Consider the following 15,453-nt stretch of genomic DNA (forward strand, 5'->3'; position numbering starts at 1 on the left):
CGTTCTGCCAAAGTAAACATTTATTTCGAGATTTGAGCAGCAAGTCGACAAAGTCCATAAAATGGTTCATAAAAGTTCAATTTCATCATGTTCAAACATGCACACGCTGGCGTATGTCTTTTTCCACCTCTTTCAATCAAAGTCGGGCAGTTACGATGATCAAATGGTTCAAACATTTTAGTGGTGTGCTACAAGTGATTGTCTTCACACAAGGTATTTTTCCCCTCATGTAGTTCCTCTCGCAGCCACTAGGGCGCACAGTTCCACATTAGTTTCTCAGAAAGTTACAAGAACCATACTGAATGAACCTCAGTCAGTAAAAACAATCTTAGTGCAAAGCAATTAAAAAAATAAGAGCATTTTAAAACTGATCAACAGGTTTTACAAGGTAATAAAATCAAGTTGGGCGGTCACTGGCCCTTCTTGGGGACGTCGGGGATGCTTTCGCTCAGCGGGGTGAGTCCGGTGAGTAAAGTGTGCCGTTCATACTGCTTGCTCTGCCGGAACTTGCTGTCGGTGCCGTGCAGACGGTCCAGCACGCCAAACACACCAAAGCACTGGTTAAATCTTGAATTAAAAAAGAGAAAAAAAAGGTGTGTCACGCTCGTGTTTTACTTTTTAACATGACACAGTGACCTGCAAAGTTCCATAGGAGACTGACCTGAGATGGTGAAAGTCGTGGAATTCTGGAGAGGGCAGGAAGGGCAGGTGGTACCCGCAGTGGGAAATGGTGGTACTAACCAGCGCCAGACAGTACCACATGCACGTGGTGGAAACGTGCGAGCCCAGCAGTACCGGCCCAATCACCACCGGCAGCAGGTTGGAGAACTGACAACACAAATATAGTAAGCAAAGAAATTCACGTTTTCCGACTCTTTGTAGCGCCGCTGACTTACCGTATGCTCCAGCGGATGAGCGTAGGTGGCGACCAGGCCGATGGGAGCGGTCCATTCGTGGTGCTGCTTGTGGAAACGCTTGTAAAGGTTGGGAAGGTGGAACAACCTAACGGGAAGACATCAAAAGTAAGTTCATTTCCAAGAGCAAAATCACATTTTGTTGTCTTACCTATGCGAGTAGTAAAAGAGAACCTCCTCCAGGATGGAGAAGACGCTGAGCTCGGCGAGGGCCCAGTGGAAGGTTGGCAGCTGAGGGCCGCAGGGGTCTCCTCTCCAGCCGCTTAAGTGGTAAGCAGCCACCACGGTAGGCGCGGAGATGAACAGTTGGTTGAACAGTACCGTCCTCAAAGCGTGACGCAGCTTCTCCGGCTCCACCTGCGCACAGCCGAGCGTCTTGATCATCAAGTTCAAATCGCGCAGCGTAGGCAAGAAAAATAAGTGCAAGCTCAATCAATACTTTGATAACGCTCAGATATTGACCCTCGGGCACACGTTATCGGCCCGGGTCGTTATCTATGTTTGACAACAACGGCGGCGGCAACTGGGATAGTCAAACGGAGGACTTTGACACGAGAGCAACCAGGTAATCACAGCATTTAACTCCTTTATTTTCAATATTTTTATCATAAAATGTTAAGATATTCTGATTATAGTTAGAATTTTATATTTTTCTACGTATTCGTTTCTCACTTCAGCACCTTATTCAATGATGAGGTAAATCAGCTATGTAGCCCTCAAACATTGACTCGCTCGCAAAATTGCAATTCAAGTCTAGAGTACGAGTTGTATGACTTTGAATTGATTTAATTAATTGGGTTAAAAATAAACTCGCTGTGCAACTTTGTAAACCAGAGTGACTCAACTCTGACTGAGCGGACACAGCAGATGTTTACGATGGCTGATAGTGGCGCACCGCAAGTATGGCTAACGCGGTTGCATCACATTAGCCGTCAATAGATTGAGACCTTTTGAAATCCTACCGGGTTGTTCTTGTCGGCTTGGATGCGGTAGCGGGTGATGAAGGATGGCTTCCCGGTGATGTCCGCCACTAGTAGCGCAGCGTTGAAGCCCCAGAACACCACAGTGGGCACTAGCATGGTGCCTGGTGATGTCATAAATCAAGATTATCTTTCATCTCGGGCAATACACTTTATGATCAACACAAATGTGACATAATTTGTTTTGTAATTCTCCTCCCATAGATAACACCTGATTAAGAGAGACTTTCCCAGATAGTTTTTGAAACAAACAACAACAAAAAAGTTCAACCGATGCTCCTTACCCATGTAGAATAAAGCCTCATTGTGGCCCTCAAACATCACGTAGAGTTTGGTCCACAAGTTCTGCCAAAAGTCTCCCGAAGCTCCCCAAAACTTTTGAAGATGCCTGTAGCAGAGAGCCAAAACTTTCTTAGACTACAATGGCCATAATTCTGGATTTTAGAAGTGTAAGAGGAACAATAACAAAAAAAGTCTTTATCATTCACATAGTTCAAAATGAATAAAAGTTCGCACCATGTCAATGAATTACCGAACGCGGCCAGGAACAAAACTCCGGACCCGATGACGACGGCGGCTTTCTTCACAGAATCCCATAGTCCTCCTGACGACTCCTGCAAAAGGACAGAAAAAAAAAAAAAAGAAAGATGCTGAAGAATCAACTGCTCAAATCACTTCAATTTGGAATGACAATTTTTCAATTCATTACAGGGACTCGTTATCAAGCATATCAGAACATGTGATTAATGTAGCCTGTATCTCGTGTCGCCTGATCATCCTGGAAGATCTTTTTCCCAGATTGGGTTTCTCAAAAGGTTAATTTTTTTTCTTGCAGAGATTAGGTAATTTAGACCAGGACGCGGTATTCATTTTTGCAAACTCTGGCGAAGCCCTTGGTGACTCAATATAAGTAAACTCAATTTAATGGCGTTGTGTAAGTGTGTCTGTTATTTAATCCGGTGGGAAAAACAGGAAAACGCACTTGGCCGAGGCTATTGTGTCCAAAATTAAAAGGATGTAAATGATCAGTTTAAAAAGGGTGTCATTTCAGGATGAACCTAAAAAGCACTCTTCGCTCCTTTGCAACCTTTTGATGACAATCACCTCATGGCCACTTCCATGTTTTGCCTCTCCTTCTCGTCTCCCCTTTTTGTTGTATGTATGAAAAACTGAGAGACACTACATTTTGTATTTCAAAAAGAACTTACCTGTCTGCTGCTCCTTGTTGGTGCTTCCCTCATGACTGTGAACACCGATAAATAATTAGTAACGGTCTATTTTAGACTTTGTCAAACTTAAAAAAAAAATAAAAAAAAAAGTGATCCTTTAGAGATCATCAAAGTGCACTATATGAATGTGAGGCCAGGTTGGGGTAGCTCACCTGAATAGCGTGTTTATCCTGCAGGCGCAGTGTTGTTGAGTCTTGTGCGTCACAGCCTGGGCAGCAGGCTTTTAACCGCTTTACGCTGTCAATGAGATCGCCTCTCATTGGCTCGTTGCCGGTCAGCTGACCAGCGCGGTACCCGGAAGTACAGGGCTGCCAGTCTCGCAAGTTTCTGTCGTTGTTTACCTTTCTTTCCTCCATATTCAAAGCCAGAAACATCGTGCTATATTCATTGCACGTTTGTCATTCCTCTTGTTGGTTTAAATTACACGTATATGTATCCATTCCTACTTTGAGTGTGAGTATTTTTGCCTCTTGGGAACTAGAAAACATGGGTGGAGATCATGACGTCCATTATTATGTAAAAAAAACCAAAAAAAACACGTCTTGTGGGGAATGATATTTTTGTGACAAAGTGCAAAGGAATGCATATGTATGTTTTGTGTCAAAATCACCTTAAGTCACGTTGCATTCCATGGGAAGAATGTGCACATGTGTCAGCACGGGACAAAAAAAAAAAAAGAGTTGACACCAACAGCAAATATCAACTTGTCAAGCGTAAAGACACTTTAATCATAAATTCATAACATTTTCTGCATGTGTGCTGTTATGTGACGACATACGTGGAACATCACTGAGAGGTTAAATATAGAAGTGAGCAATTTGCCCTTATTAGGGTACTTGCCCCTACCTTTAGGCTAGTGGGGGCAGATATCCTTACGAAACATTTTGCATATAGTTGGATGAAAGATGTCTTTGCTTATCCATCAATGTCTTTTTTTGAAAGGGGGGGGGCATGGTTCTCCTTACCAGGGATCTAGAAACGCCCCTGGCTACGTTGATTATAGCCACTATACATAGTATTATTATTATCATTTCTTCTTGTGATAATTACATAAGAATTGACGTATATGTGCTGTGCCGTTCTTGCTTTGCTGTTGTTTTCGGTCCAAGAAGCAAACGGAAGCCGCGGGTGTCGTGGGGGGCGGGCTGAACCGGCTGCTTTCCCGCTGAGTGGCGTCGTTGGGCGGCCGGCAGCTCTCAGCTCAGCTCATCTCACTGTGGATTGTGGGAGTCGACGCTCGACCAAGCGCCAGCTACAGCCAAACAGCGACATTTTGACGCCTTTGCACTCGCCCTTTTCATTTCACGTAAGTACGCCGTGGTCGTAAGAAGTCGTCGTTAATGTTGTCGCGGTGGGGTTGTGCCGTTTTTAGTGACATTTTTTTTTTTTAACCGAGCGGAAGCCGAGCGAAGGCCGAGGTGGCGAGCTCTGGCACGGGGAAAAGGGGCCGCGGCCGCCGACACAACCAAACAAACGGCTGTGGCTGCGGCCGTCCCGACTGACATGTTGCGGAAATGCTTCCGAATGTCAGAACCTGGTTCGGAAGTGAGCTCGGCGAGCTGCAGTCAGTGCGGCGGCCCGTCCGGAGGCCACCTCCACCTGGCGTCCAACGGCGGCTGGAGGACGTGCATGCAATGCAATGCAATGCAATGCAATGTAATGCAAGCATGCTAGCGAGCGTCTTTGCGAAGCTTTTCCGCTCCAAAATGGCCAGCACATACCTCGCAGTCTCATTCGGGCCACAAAAAAACGTTCTTCACCCACTTTGGCATCTTGTCCCAATTTATTAGCACCGTTCAGGGATTTTATTTCTGAAGACTGCGGTGACGTTCAGGCCTCATTTGAATATTGGCTAATTACTGCGTCAACACCCTAATGATTTTGAAAAGACACCATAATTGTGGCTAATTCCATGTCCGTGGGGTGTGACTGCAAAACTCAGAAGAAGTAAGGCACTTGTGACATTAGTGAAGATGCGTTGAAGAAGACGGCAAGTGCAATAAGGCACACTGTGCCACCAAACTCAAATGACACCAAATATAGTCAATGAATATTGATTTTGAAATTTGTACTTGGCACCAAACGCTTACCTTTTTCTTCTGTGGCACTTCCAACGGCGTCCAACAGGAGCGTCAGCGGACTCGTTGGGAAGCATGTCGAGTCGAGGAGGCAAGAAGAAGCTGACCAAGACGTCGCGCTCCACCAAGGCCGGCGTCATCTTCCCGGTGGGCCGCATGCTGCGCTACATCAAACGCGGGCTGCCCAAATACCGCATCGGCGTTGGCGCGCCCGTCTACCTGGCGGCCGTGTTGGAGTACCTGACCGGTGAGTCTGGATGCCTTTTTATGGAGGTCTGCCACCGCCCGTGCGTTAATCGATGACTTTGCTCCGAGGCAGCCGAGATCCTGGAACTTGCGGGCAATGCGGCCCGAGACAACAAGAAGGGTCGCGTCACGCCGAGACACATCCTGCTCGCCATCGCCAATGACGAGGAACTCAACCAGGTAGTCAAAAAGGAGTATTGTCAAAAAAAGGGGGATGGATAATGTTCATGATTTCAAAACTTGCATCAAACTGTTTTGATGATTCGGCTTTGTGCTCATCGAGGAAATCAAACTTTTTCCATCTTTTCTCCCACTAGCTCCTGAAGGGCGTGACCATCGCGGCAGGAGGCGTCCTGCCCAACATCCACCCCGAGCTCCTGGCTAAGAAGCGTGGCGCCAAAGCTAAAATGGAGACGCCCCTGTCGCCCGCCCCGGAGAAGAAAGCCAAGCCGGCGAAGAAGCCGCCTGGCAAGAAGGCGGTCGGCAAGAAGGGCGCCGGCAAGGCCAAGGTAAGACGGCAGCCCGACGGATGACAGCAGGCGACGCCCCCTTGTGACCACCGGCTGACAATACGTCTGTTTTCAGAAACCCGGCGAAGCCAGCAAGACGGCGTCGGCCGACAGCACCACCGAAGGCTCGCCGGCCGACAGCTTCACCGTCCTGTCCACCAAGAGCCTCTTCCTGGGTCAAAAAGTCAGTCGGGCCAAAGCTGTAACGCAGGCGCCGCCAAAGCATGATCATTAATTAGCAATTTAATGAGGGACCACAAAATTGGAAAAGCACGTAGCGGGCGCATTTAATCGCTGGGCGGGGTTGGTCTTTTGTGCACTAATCTGCTTTACTGGGAACTCAAACATGCATCTGAAATTCAAACGCGTGAAGACCCACCTGATTATCCAGACAGGATGTGGCCCAACAAATTCATGCAATTATCAATTTTTTCTTTTTAACATAATTGAATTGAGTTAGAAGGGGGGAAAAAACGTCCTTTGAGGCTCAGGTGGTGTCACCTTGGTTTTAACAGCTTTGCTTCCTTCCTCCTTCCTTGTCGCTTTTCCTTGGCATGCCACCCCGCCCCCCTCGCCCTCGCAGCTCAACCTCATCCACAGCGAGGTCAGTAACTTGGCTGGCTTTGACGTAGAGGGGGTCATCAACCCCACCAACGCCGAACTTGAGCTAAAAGACGATCTAGGTGAGACGCTAGCCTAACACCGCCCTTTCCCACCCCAATCCACCCCTCCCACCTTCTTGTGACCCCAGCATGGCTTTGAAAATTAAAAGGTCAAAGCCCGGCGGCCATGTTTGCACCTCCGCCTTTCGGGTGACTTGCTGTCAGGCGGCCATTTTTGATCCGCACTTCTGGCCTGAGAGGAAGTTGACTGCCTGCTGTTGACAAGAAACTTGGATGCCTCGCTTGGTCAGAAGCCGCAATGTCAAATTCACCCTCGCTCGGCGACCCAATTGCAGTCGTTCAGTCCAAATGCTGATTTATTTTGTTTGCATTCTGACTAGGCGAGCTCCCGGCTTCCGTGGTTGTTGTTGTGGCGTGTTGTTTGACCGCCGTGTTGTTTCATCCGTAGTTGCAAGTTGTCCAAGCCGACATTTCCATAGTGGAGAGCGACGCTGTCGTTCACCCGACCAACTCGGCCCTCTATACGGGCGGTGAAGTAGGTAAAGGCACCAGTCAGCCTCCGTCGCTTCGGGCTGCTGCTCCTGCTGCTAATGCTCCTTTTGACACCGATTGGGTGCTTGCCATCGTGATCGGGCCCCCACACGGCCGGTACAAGAGTTGTATCAAAAACAGGCCTGCTTCGTTGCCCCTTTTTATTAGCTAGGACAAAAAGACCAGCACGATAATCCCGTTTTGATATTGCTCTCGTATTGGATCTGAGGCTGGATTTCCGCTCCTGCTGCTCCAAGGAGCCCTTTTCCGATTCAACGGCTGTTTTGGGAAGCTTCGCCTCCTCTAGTGTCACTTGAACCACCGAGTGCAAATCCAGCCTTAGAGCGTTGAGGCTTTTGTTTGAATTGAATTGCAACTGCGGTGCCAATTTGCTTGCTTCTGTTAGCGCTCACTGCCAAATTTGGTTTGTTTAGCCACGCTCCAGTCAGACTGTGACATCTTGCCGTGTCCATTCCATTTCGATGTCATCCTGTGCGGCCTCTCTCGTGCGATGTCTCACTTGAACGTGTCCTGTGAGAGACAGGCCGGACGGACGGAGCTCACCCACGTCAGATGATTGACAGCATCCTGCTTCGACGTCTGTCTTGTCTGTCTCGCATGGCCGCCGCCGCCACCTCCTGCTCCCGGTTCTGTCTTTCCGCCCAGCGTGCGACACTCCCGCATGTGTGAGCACAACTTGTTCCCTTGTAGGTGCTGCCCTAGAAAAGAAGGGCGGCAAGGAGTTAAGTGAAGCTGTGTTGGAAATCAAGAAGAAAAACGGGCCGCTGGATGTGGCTGGAGGTGAGTCGCAGAGCTGCTGAAGGTGTCAAAACCAACCTTACGTTTGTTCCCCTCCCACTCCACAGCCGTATTGACCGCCGGCTTCGGCCTTCCCGCCAAGTACGTCATCCACTGCAACAGCCCGGCATGGGGCTCGGACAAGTGTGAGGAGATGCTGGAAAAGACTGTGAAGAACTGTCTGGCGTTGGCCGACGAGAAGAAGCTCAAATCAGTGGCCTTTCCGTCTATCGGCAGCGGAAGGTAAAGAAAGCGTATTATTCTCTGCAAAATCAAACAATGGCTAATTTTTGCCCCCGTCATTCCAGAAACGGCTTTCCCAAACAGACGGCGGCCCAGGTGATCCTGAAGGCCATCTCCAGCTACTTTGTGGCCACCATGTCGTCCACCATCAAGACGGTTTACTTTGTGCTCTTTGACAGCGAGAGCATCGGCATCTACGTGCAGGAAATGGCCAAACTGGAGGCCAGTTAAAAGCTTTGCTTCTCCTTTTGTTTTCCTTGCGAGACCAGGCCAATCTTTCGGAACAGCCCGCAACTTGTTTTTACGTTACCTTTCTATTTTTTCCTATCTGGTTTTTAATTTTCCTAAAAAAAAAAAAAAGAGAGAGAGAGAGAGAAATTATTTTCCAGACGTAAGCGCGCACTGAGCTGACCTTTGAACGCAAACAGTGTGGACTAGGTAAGAAAAGAGGGTTTCGTTTTCTGAAACGGGTATATGCATGTTAACAGCAGTATTGATAATGACTTAAGGAAAAAAAAAAAAAAAAAAGTTCACATTAGTTTTCATCACGCTCGTAATCGTGCGCGCGTGTGTATTGCCCCGTTTCTGTCAGGGAAACTTAAGTTAGCTTTTTTTGTGTTGTTGGATTTCTTTGTGCTCTGCAAAGAACCTTTTTTAATTTGCCTCCCAAAAAGAGGTGGAATTACGTACAAACTGACTGTTCCTAACAATCAGGTTGATCTGCAGATTTTTGTTTGTTTTGTGAGCAGGGCACTGTTGCTTTCTGAAGTTGTCTTTCTATCAATGTTTCTAGATGGAGTCTTTGTGGAAAAGTTCTAGTTGAAAATAACATAGCTGGTTATGTTGTATTTTGAATTTGCACATCCTAAAAAGGCACGGGTTCATTTGGAAGCCACCCGCGACACACGTTGTTCTTTATGTATGTATGTGTGTGTTTTGTCCCCATTAAGCCGTACAAAAGGAAACATTTCAGAGAACTGAAGTTAGAGGTGGCGTAACTGCTGTAGCCGCTAGGTGGCGCACTACGATCAGGAATGGTTGAGTACTCTTGGAATTTGGTTTTCATGGATGTAAACTCAAAAATAGTTTTCCACTTTCTTATGATAATTGAGAGGGGAAATGCTTTCTAAAGAAATACTATGTACATTTGCTGACTACATACAAAAAAATTAATCCGTACGCACTCGAATAATAAACTATCTTTGAAAACACCCCAAAGGTTGATTGTGCCGTGACCTATTTATAAAAAAAAAAAAAAAAAAAGAAGAGGGGCCTAAAACAGGGTTTCCTAAAATGTAGTTGCAAAATCTGTATTTTACCTTTTTTTTTTTTTATCTGTTAATTTGAGACAATTCATTAAATTTTTTTCTTCTCAAACGCAATGTTGAAACCTTTTGTCTGTTGGTCAGGTGCTTTTTTTTTTTTTTTTTGCGGTTGTATGAGAAGGCCACCTGTCAATCAGTGACAGCAGACTTCACTTCACCTCTGGTGAACCTTTGCCTGGGAATTGGCCCTTAGCCTTCAAGTTATTGATTAAAGGCGTTCGTTGAAGTTAGCACGCTGACATAATTCCCCAGCGTTATAACAACATCGTTTTCTCTTTAAAATAACGATGGCAAAATCTGCCAATTTTCAAAGTGGTGAACTTTCCATGGAAAAAAATCCACAATTCATCACGAAAACCTGCCAGATATAAACAATACGTAATTGCTTAATGGGTAGCTTTGTGGGTGTTTAGCAAAATAAACGTATTGTTCATTTGACACCAAAATGGAGACTGTCAAATTTGAATGATGAAAAAAAAAAAGGATATAAAATGAGGCTTTCAAATCCTGAAAATACACACCGCTGTAGTGTCAGCTGTCAATCTAATTCTGTCGTGTCTTTTGGAAATAAATCTGACTAAAGCCCCCACTGGCCCCCTTAACAGGTGCTTGCTATCTAGCTCGTGAGCTAACAGGCTAGTAAGGTGGTGGCCTTCTTGCGAATTTAAATAGCACTAAGCTGTTTAAAAAAAAAAAAAAAAATCCAGTGAAGATTGCTCTTCTGCACTGTTGTGATACAAGTTTTTTCAACTAAGGAAGATGGCACGCTTTAAAATTGGAAAACAGTAGAATAACATCATACAATTTTGTACATTATGTATTATTACTGCAGTCATGGTGTGCCGGCCTTGGCCACTGGGGGCAATATAGGCAGACAAAGAAGAATAAAACTACTACTAGGCTAAGTGACTCTGTAAAATCCTCTAAAATTATTCATTTTTCATAGAGGCTAAAGAATATGTGGTGTGGACCCTTGCTAACTGTAGATAGAAACAAATCTCGGAATTGACTTGACTGTGAATAGATGAACGTTAAAGGATGCCAATAGCAAGATGCAAAGGAAGGGCAGGCGGGCGTTTCAGTGGAGTCATATGGGGGTCATTTTCCCAGAGAGGCCGGGACCTGAGACGCTCTCCGAGGGCAGCCCATCTAAGGGCTAATCCCCAGGAAATACATCCAGGTTTCAGCCGCTATTCCCCCCTTCACATCCAAAAAGAAAAAAAAAAAAGCTCCGTAAATTCAAAGCATGTGTCCCGGGCAAGGGCCAATCCGAAAGCTGCGTTTCCCAGAGTCCGTGCTGATGAAATTTTATTCTTTGCACGAAAACGTGAGCGAAGGCGGAGGGAAAACATAGAATAAAATAAAGCAAACACTGGAGGGAAGATCAAGGAGGAGGAGAAAAGGGTAAGAAGCTGGTCAACGCTTGGGGGGGAAAAAAGAAAAACGTTCCTTTATGAGTGCGATCATGTCTCTGATCTCCAGATATCAACAAAATACGTTTTTCCCAGGATGACAGCAAAGTTGTGTTGTTGTCGTGGGAAAAGTACGGAATTGTCTACTCTGGATCGCTCGCCCGTCAGTTGAATAGTACAGCTCACTACCCTGTCTGCTATCAATCACCACTGGGGTTCCTCAGGGTGCCATTGTAGGGCATGGTCTATTTTAGTTTTACACTTCATTGAATGTATCGTGTGCTATTGTATTGCAGGAGAGTCTAATTTTGGGGTGTGGAAACAAATAAGTGTAAATGAACAAATAGGAGCATTTGTGAACACCAAGGCACGTGTTTATGGTTCGGCATTTGCTGAGTCATGTTTTTTTTTCAACATTTTTTAATTCAGGTTTTATTACTTTAGGGAACTTATCCTTACTTAATCAATACTTTTTATGTGACATCATTTTCTGTTGTAAATATGTAAAAAATTAAACGTTAAAATAGAAATTGATGGCCTGACCCTACTATAACAATAGTGCTGCCTATTGGATGGGTTTTTATTTTTCTGCTAACAAGGATATCGGCTGGCGTCCTTTTCATAATTTGATCCTCAGCCATGGAATCTCCAACATAAGGACAGCTTCTATCCCCCGCACCCCCTCCCTCATGTCAGCTTCTGTACCCCCCCACCCCCCCCACCTTTGCTGTGACACCCGAAAAGGGTTAAATCCCTCCCCGGGCCGCCCTCCTCACACTTAGCGAGGGCAACCCGATAGCTGGCCGCCTTTTGATGGCCTGATTCCCCAGCTTAGGAGAATAAATTAAAAGCAAGCCTCCTCCTCGGAGCACACCGCGGCTGCTGATTTAGGATTTGCATCTGGAATGGGAGCTTTGGCCTCCCTCCTTCCTTCCTTCCTTCCGCAATTTTCAGTGGGCTGTATATATGTTGATCAAATATGCGCCTAATGGAAGGCCGGTGCAACTGTCAATCAAACAAAGCTGCCGAGTTGTTGGCATGAGGACCTTTGAACTGAGCATTGACTTTCAAATGTTTGGAGATGCTAGCTATCCTTGGCAATATTTCAAACACATTTGCTGAGTTATAGCTGTCAACAGTCTTTCTTGTTTATACAAATGAAAACAGATTACGGTACCAAAGAACTAGACCTGAGTACAGTAGGCAGGTATTTGTGGACAAAGATGGCCCATTTTGCACAAAGCGAAGAAGGCATCCTTGAAGGCATGAAAAATTCTTGAATCTTGAATCTTAAACGTGGCTGTAAATGGACTTTTATCTGCATTGGCCGGCTCGCGGGGGTTACTAGTGTTGGCTCGTGAGTGAACGATTCGTTCAAAGGAACGAAGTTTTTTAGTGAACGAGAGTGATTCGTTCTTTTTTCAGTTCATATGACTTCAACCAGTAGATGTCGGTAATGCGCATTGAAGCTGGTGCCACCTCGCCGTAAAACAAAACAAAGAAGAAAATGACGCAACTTGCAGTTCACGAACGAGTCGTGAATTGCATTTCCCGTTCAGCAACTGAACGGATCTGTGAGTGAATGAATCAGTGAGTGAGTGATTTGCATTTCTAGTTCATCGCGAGATTGAATGGATCAGTGAGGGAACGAATTCTGACTTTCCCGTTCGCGAACGCCCGCCTTCCTTCCCGTGCGTGCATCAACGGATCAGTCAGTGAACGTGTTGCGTCTCCCTCCTGGCTGGCGTGAACGATGGAAGCCAGAATGTCAATTTACGATTTGCCAAGGAAAGTAAGAAAGAGCCACTCAGTGAAAGACCACTTCTTTTATGCACGTTTTCTCCAAGTGTTATGCAAAGATGGGCAGATGATGCTTCTCTTTGGGTAATCTTTATTTTATAAGACTTTTTAAATAACGTGTATGCATATATAAATACTGTTGTCCAATATATCTACTGTAATGTCACATGAGATTGCTGGTTTGAAATGTACTTTTATTATTGTTATTATTATTTTAATAAACATTTATGTCAAAACTTGTCTTGTATTTCTTGTTTTTATATTCACCAATCAAAACATAAAAATCAGACATTTGATTAACTGCTTTATATGACAATACGTATGTGTTTTACGTTGTTATGAGTTGGTGTTCCCCAAAATAACAAATGTCCATAACGGACTTTTTTTTTCAACCTTTTATTCAAACACAAACACATTCGGTAAAATAACGCCATCAACTACAATCCAACAAATACAAAATTAAAACATCAATGTTGGCATAAAATGTGTCAGCTGGCATAGCAGCAACGCTGTCTGTCACTCAAATGGCAGTGTACCTAATGGAGTGTCCCAGTGACGTCACAGACCAAACAGCCAATCAGAAAGTGGGGGTGAGGGCGGGTGTGGCACTTTTCACTTTTATTTAATCTTTGACCATGATTTTTCCCTAATGAAGTGGCCTGTGATTAGGTACACCTGAAAATGGTGGCGTACCTAATGGAGTGTCCGAGTGACGTCACAGATCAAACAGCCAATCAGAAAGTGGGGGTGAGGGCGGGTGTGGCACTTTTCACTTTCACTTAAACTTTTTCCCTAATGAAGTGATTAGGTACACCTGTGTCCGTATGACGTCACAGATCAACCAGCCAATCAGAAAGTGGGGGTGAGGGCGGGTGTGGCACTTTTCACTTTTATTTAAGCTTTGACCATGATTTTTCCCTAATGAAGTGGCCTGTGATTAGGTACACCTGAAAATGGCGGTGTACCTAATGGAGTGTCCGAGTGACGTCACAGATCAAACAGCCAATCAGAAAGTGGGGGTGAGGGCGGGTGTGGCACTTTTCACTTTCACTTAAACTTTTTCCCTAATGAAGTGATTAGGTACACCTGTGTAGGTATGACGTCACAGATCAACCAGCCAATCAGAAAGTGGGGGTGAGGGCGGGTGTGGCACTTTTCACTTTCACTTAAGCTTTTTCCCTAATGAATCACAGGCCACTTCATTAGGGAAAAATCATGGTCTAAACTTCAGTGAAAGTGAAAAGTGCCACACCCGCCCTCACCCCCACTTTCTGATTGGCTGGTTGATCTGTGACGTCATATGGACACAGGTGTACCTAATCACTTCATTAGGGAAAAAGTTTAAGTGAAAGTGAAAAGTGCACACCCGCCCTCACCCCCACTTTCTGATTGGCTGTTTGTTCTGTGACGTCATTCAGACACTCCATTAGGTACACCGCCATTTTCAGGTATACCTAATGACAGGCCACTTCATTAGGGAAAAATCATGGTCAAAAGTTAACAAAAAATGAAAAGTGCCACGCCCGCCCTCACCCCCACTTTCTGATTGGCTGGTTGATCTGTGACGTCATACGGACACAGGTGTACCTAATCAATTCATTAGGGAAAAAGTTTAAGTGAAAGTGAAAAGTGCCACACCCGCCCTCACCCCCACTTTCTGATTGGCTGTTTGATCTGTGACGTCACTCGGACACTCCATTAGGTACGCCGCCATTTTCAGGTGTACCTAATCATAGGCCACTTTATTAGGGAAAAATCATGGTCAAAGCTTAAATAAAAGTGAAAAGTGCCACACCCGCCCTCACCCCCACTTTCTGATTGGCTGGTTGATCTGTGACGTCATAGGGACACAGGTGTACCTAATCACTTCATTAGGGAAAAAGTTGAAGTGAAAGTGAAAAGTGCCACACCCGCCCTCACCCCCACTTTGTGATTGGCTGTTTGATCTGTGACGTCACTCGGACACTCTATTAGGTACACCGCCATTTTCAGGTGTTCGTATTATGAAAATGGCGGTGTAACTAATAGTGTCCGAGTGGCGTCACCAATCAAACAGCCAATCAGAAAGTGGGGGTGAGGGTGGGTGTGGCACTTTTCACTTTCATTTAAGCTTAGATCATGGTTTCTTATTTTCTTTATTAAAAAAAAAAAAGGATCAGTGTGTGTGGGGGGGGGTACAATTTGTTGAACGATTCGTTTGAACGAATCTTTTGAGTGAACTGATTCTAAAGATTCCATTCACTTAAAAGAACTGGAATGCACATTACTTGGGGTTACTGTGAGGTTATCCAAGGCCGCGCACACACTTACACACGCGCACATATTCCCCACGCTAGATAGAATATTCCTTCGCGCGCGCATGCACGCAGCCACGCACGCACGGGTTAATGTGAGGGCCAGATCGAACGGGGTCAAGCCCGGCAGATAAACTCCGGCCCTGGAGGTTCCAGTCTCTCGGCGGATCTGCAAATCATTAAGCTCAAGGTGATTCACGGCGGATTGTGGGACCGTCCAGGAGGGAACCCCCCTTACCCTCCCTCTCCCCCACCATCCCATCCGACCCTTGGCTCCGCCTCCATCCTCTACGGTAGCCCGGGAGAGCCATTTACGGCCTGGATGCTGACGGCCTGGGGATATCCGCGCCGCCTTCTCCATGTACTCGATCTTGTGTGAGGCTTTGTGTGTAACAAAAACACAACTTGTCCCTGCTTGAGTTGGAACCCTGACAATGTTTGAAAACACGCTAAATGAAGAGCATCAAAGCC

The 15,453-nt window shown here is 45.8% G+C and overlaps 2 protein-coding genes across 4 annotated transcripts; one reads left to right on the forward strand and one right to left on the reverse strand.

Annotated features, from left to right (window-relative positions):
* Positions 1-2: 2 nt before the first annotated feature.
* Positions 3-3,335, reverse strand: faxdc2 (fatty acid hydroxylase domain containing 2). 2 transcript variants are annotated; one of them, XM_085936686.1, is made up of 9 exons: positions 3,276-3,335; positions 3,103-3,137; positions 2,411-2,508; positions 2,179-2,282; positions 1,877-1,998; positions 1,066-1,271; positions 897-1,002; positions 662-828; positions 3-567 (listed from the first exon to the last, which is right to left on the reverse strand). In XM_085936686.1, exons 2-9 carry the CDS (start codon positions 3,133-3,135, stop codon positions 411-413), a joined length of 993 nt encoding a protein of 330 aa, XP_085792812.1. In that variant the 5' UTR covers positions 3,136-3,137; positions 3,276-3,335; the 3' UTR covers positions 3-410. The 2 variants fall into 2 exon arrangements, with proteins under 2 accessions (XP_085792812.1, XP_085792813.1); XM_085936687.1 differs by having other exon boundaries at positions 3,103-3,320.
* Positions 112-9,369, forward strand: macroh2a1 (macroH2A.1 histone). 2 transcript variants are annotated; one of them, XM_085936683.1, is made up of 9 exons: positions 112-4,429; positions 5,251-5,448; positions 5,521-5,627; positions 5,765-5,956; positions 6,033-6,140; positions 6,540-6,639; positions 7,822-7,911; positions 7,977-8,151; positions 8,217-9,369. In XM_085936683.1, exons 2-9 carry the CDS (start codon positions 5,277-5,279, stop codon positions 8,380-8,382), a joined length of 1,110 nt encoding a protein of 369 aa, XP_085792809.1. In that variant the 5' UTR covers positions 112-4,429; positions 5,251-5,276; the 3' UTR covers positions 8,383-9,369. The 2 variants fall into 2 exon arrangements, with proteins under 2 accessions (XP_085792809.1, XP_085792810.1); XM_085936684.1 differs by lacking the exon at positions 6,540-6,639 and adding an exon at positions 7,028-7,118.
* Positions 9,370-15,453: the final 6,084 nt, after the last annotated feature.

Source organism: Syngnathus leptorhynchus, chromosome 17 (genome assembly GCF_054491065.1).
Source record: "Syngnathus leptorhynchus isolate UIUO chromosome 17, UIUO_Slep, whole genome shotgun sequence".
In the NCBI taxonomy this organism is placed as follows: Eukaryota; Metazoa; Chordata; class Actinopteri; order Syngnathiformes; family Syngnathidae; genus Syngnathus; species Syngnathus leptorhynchus.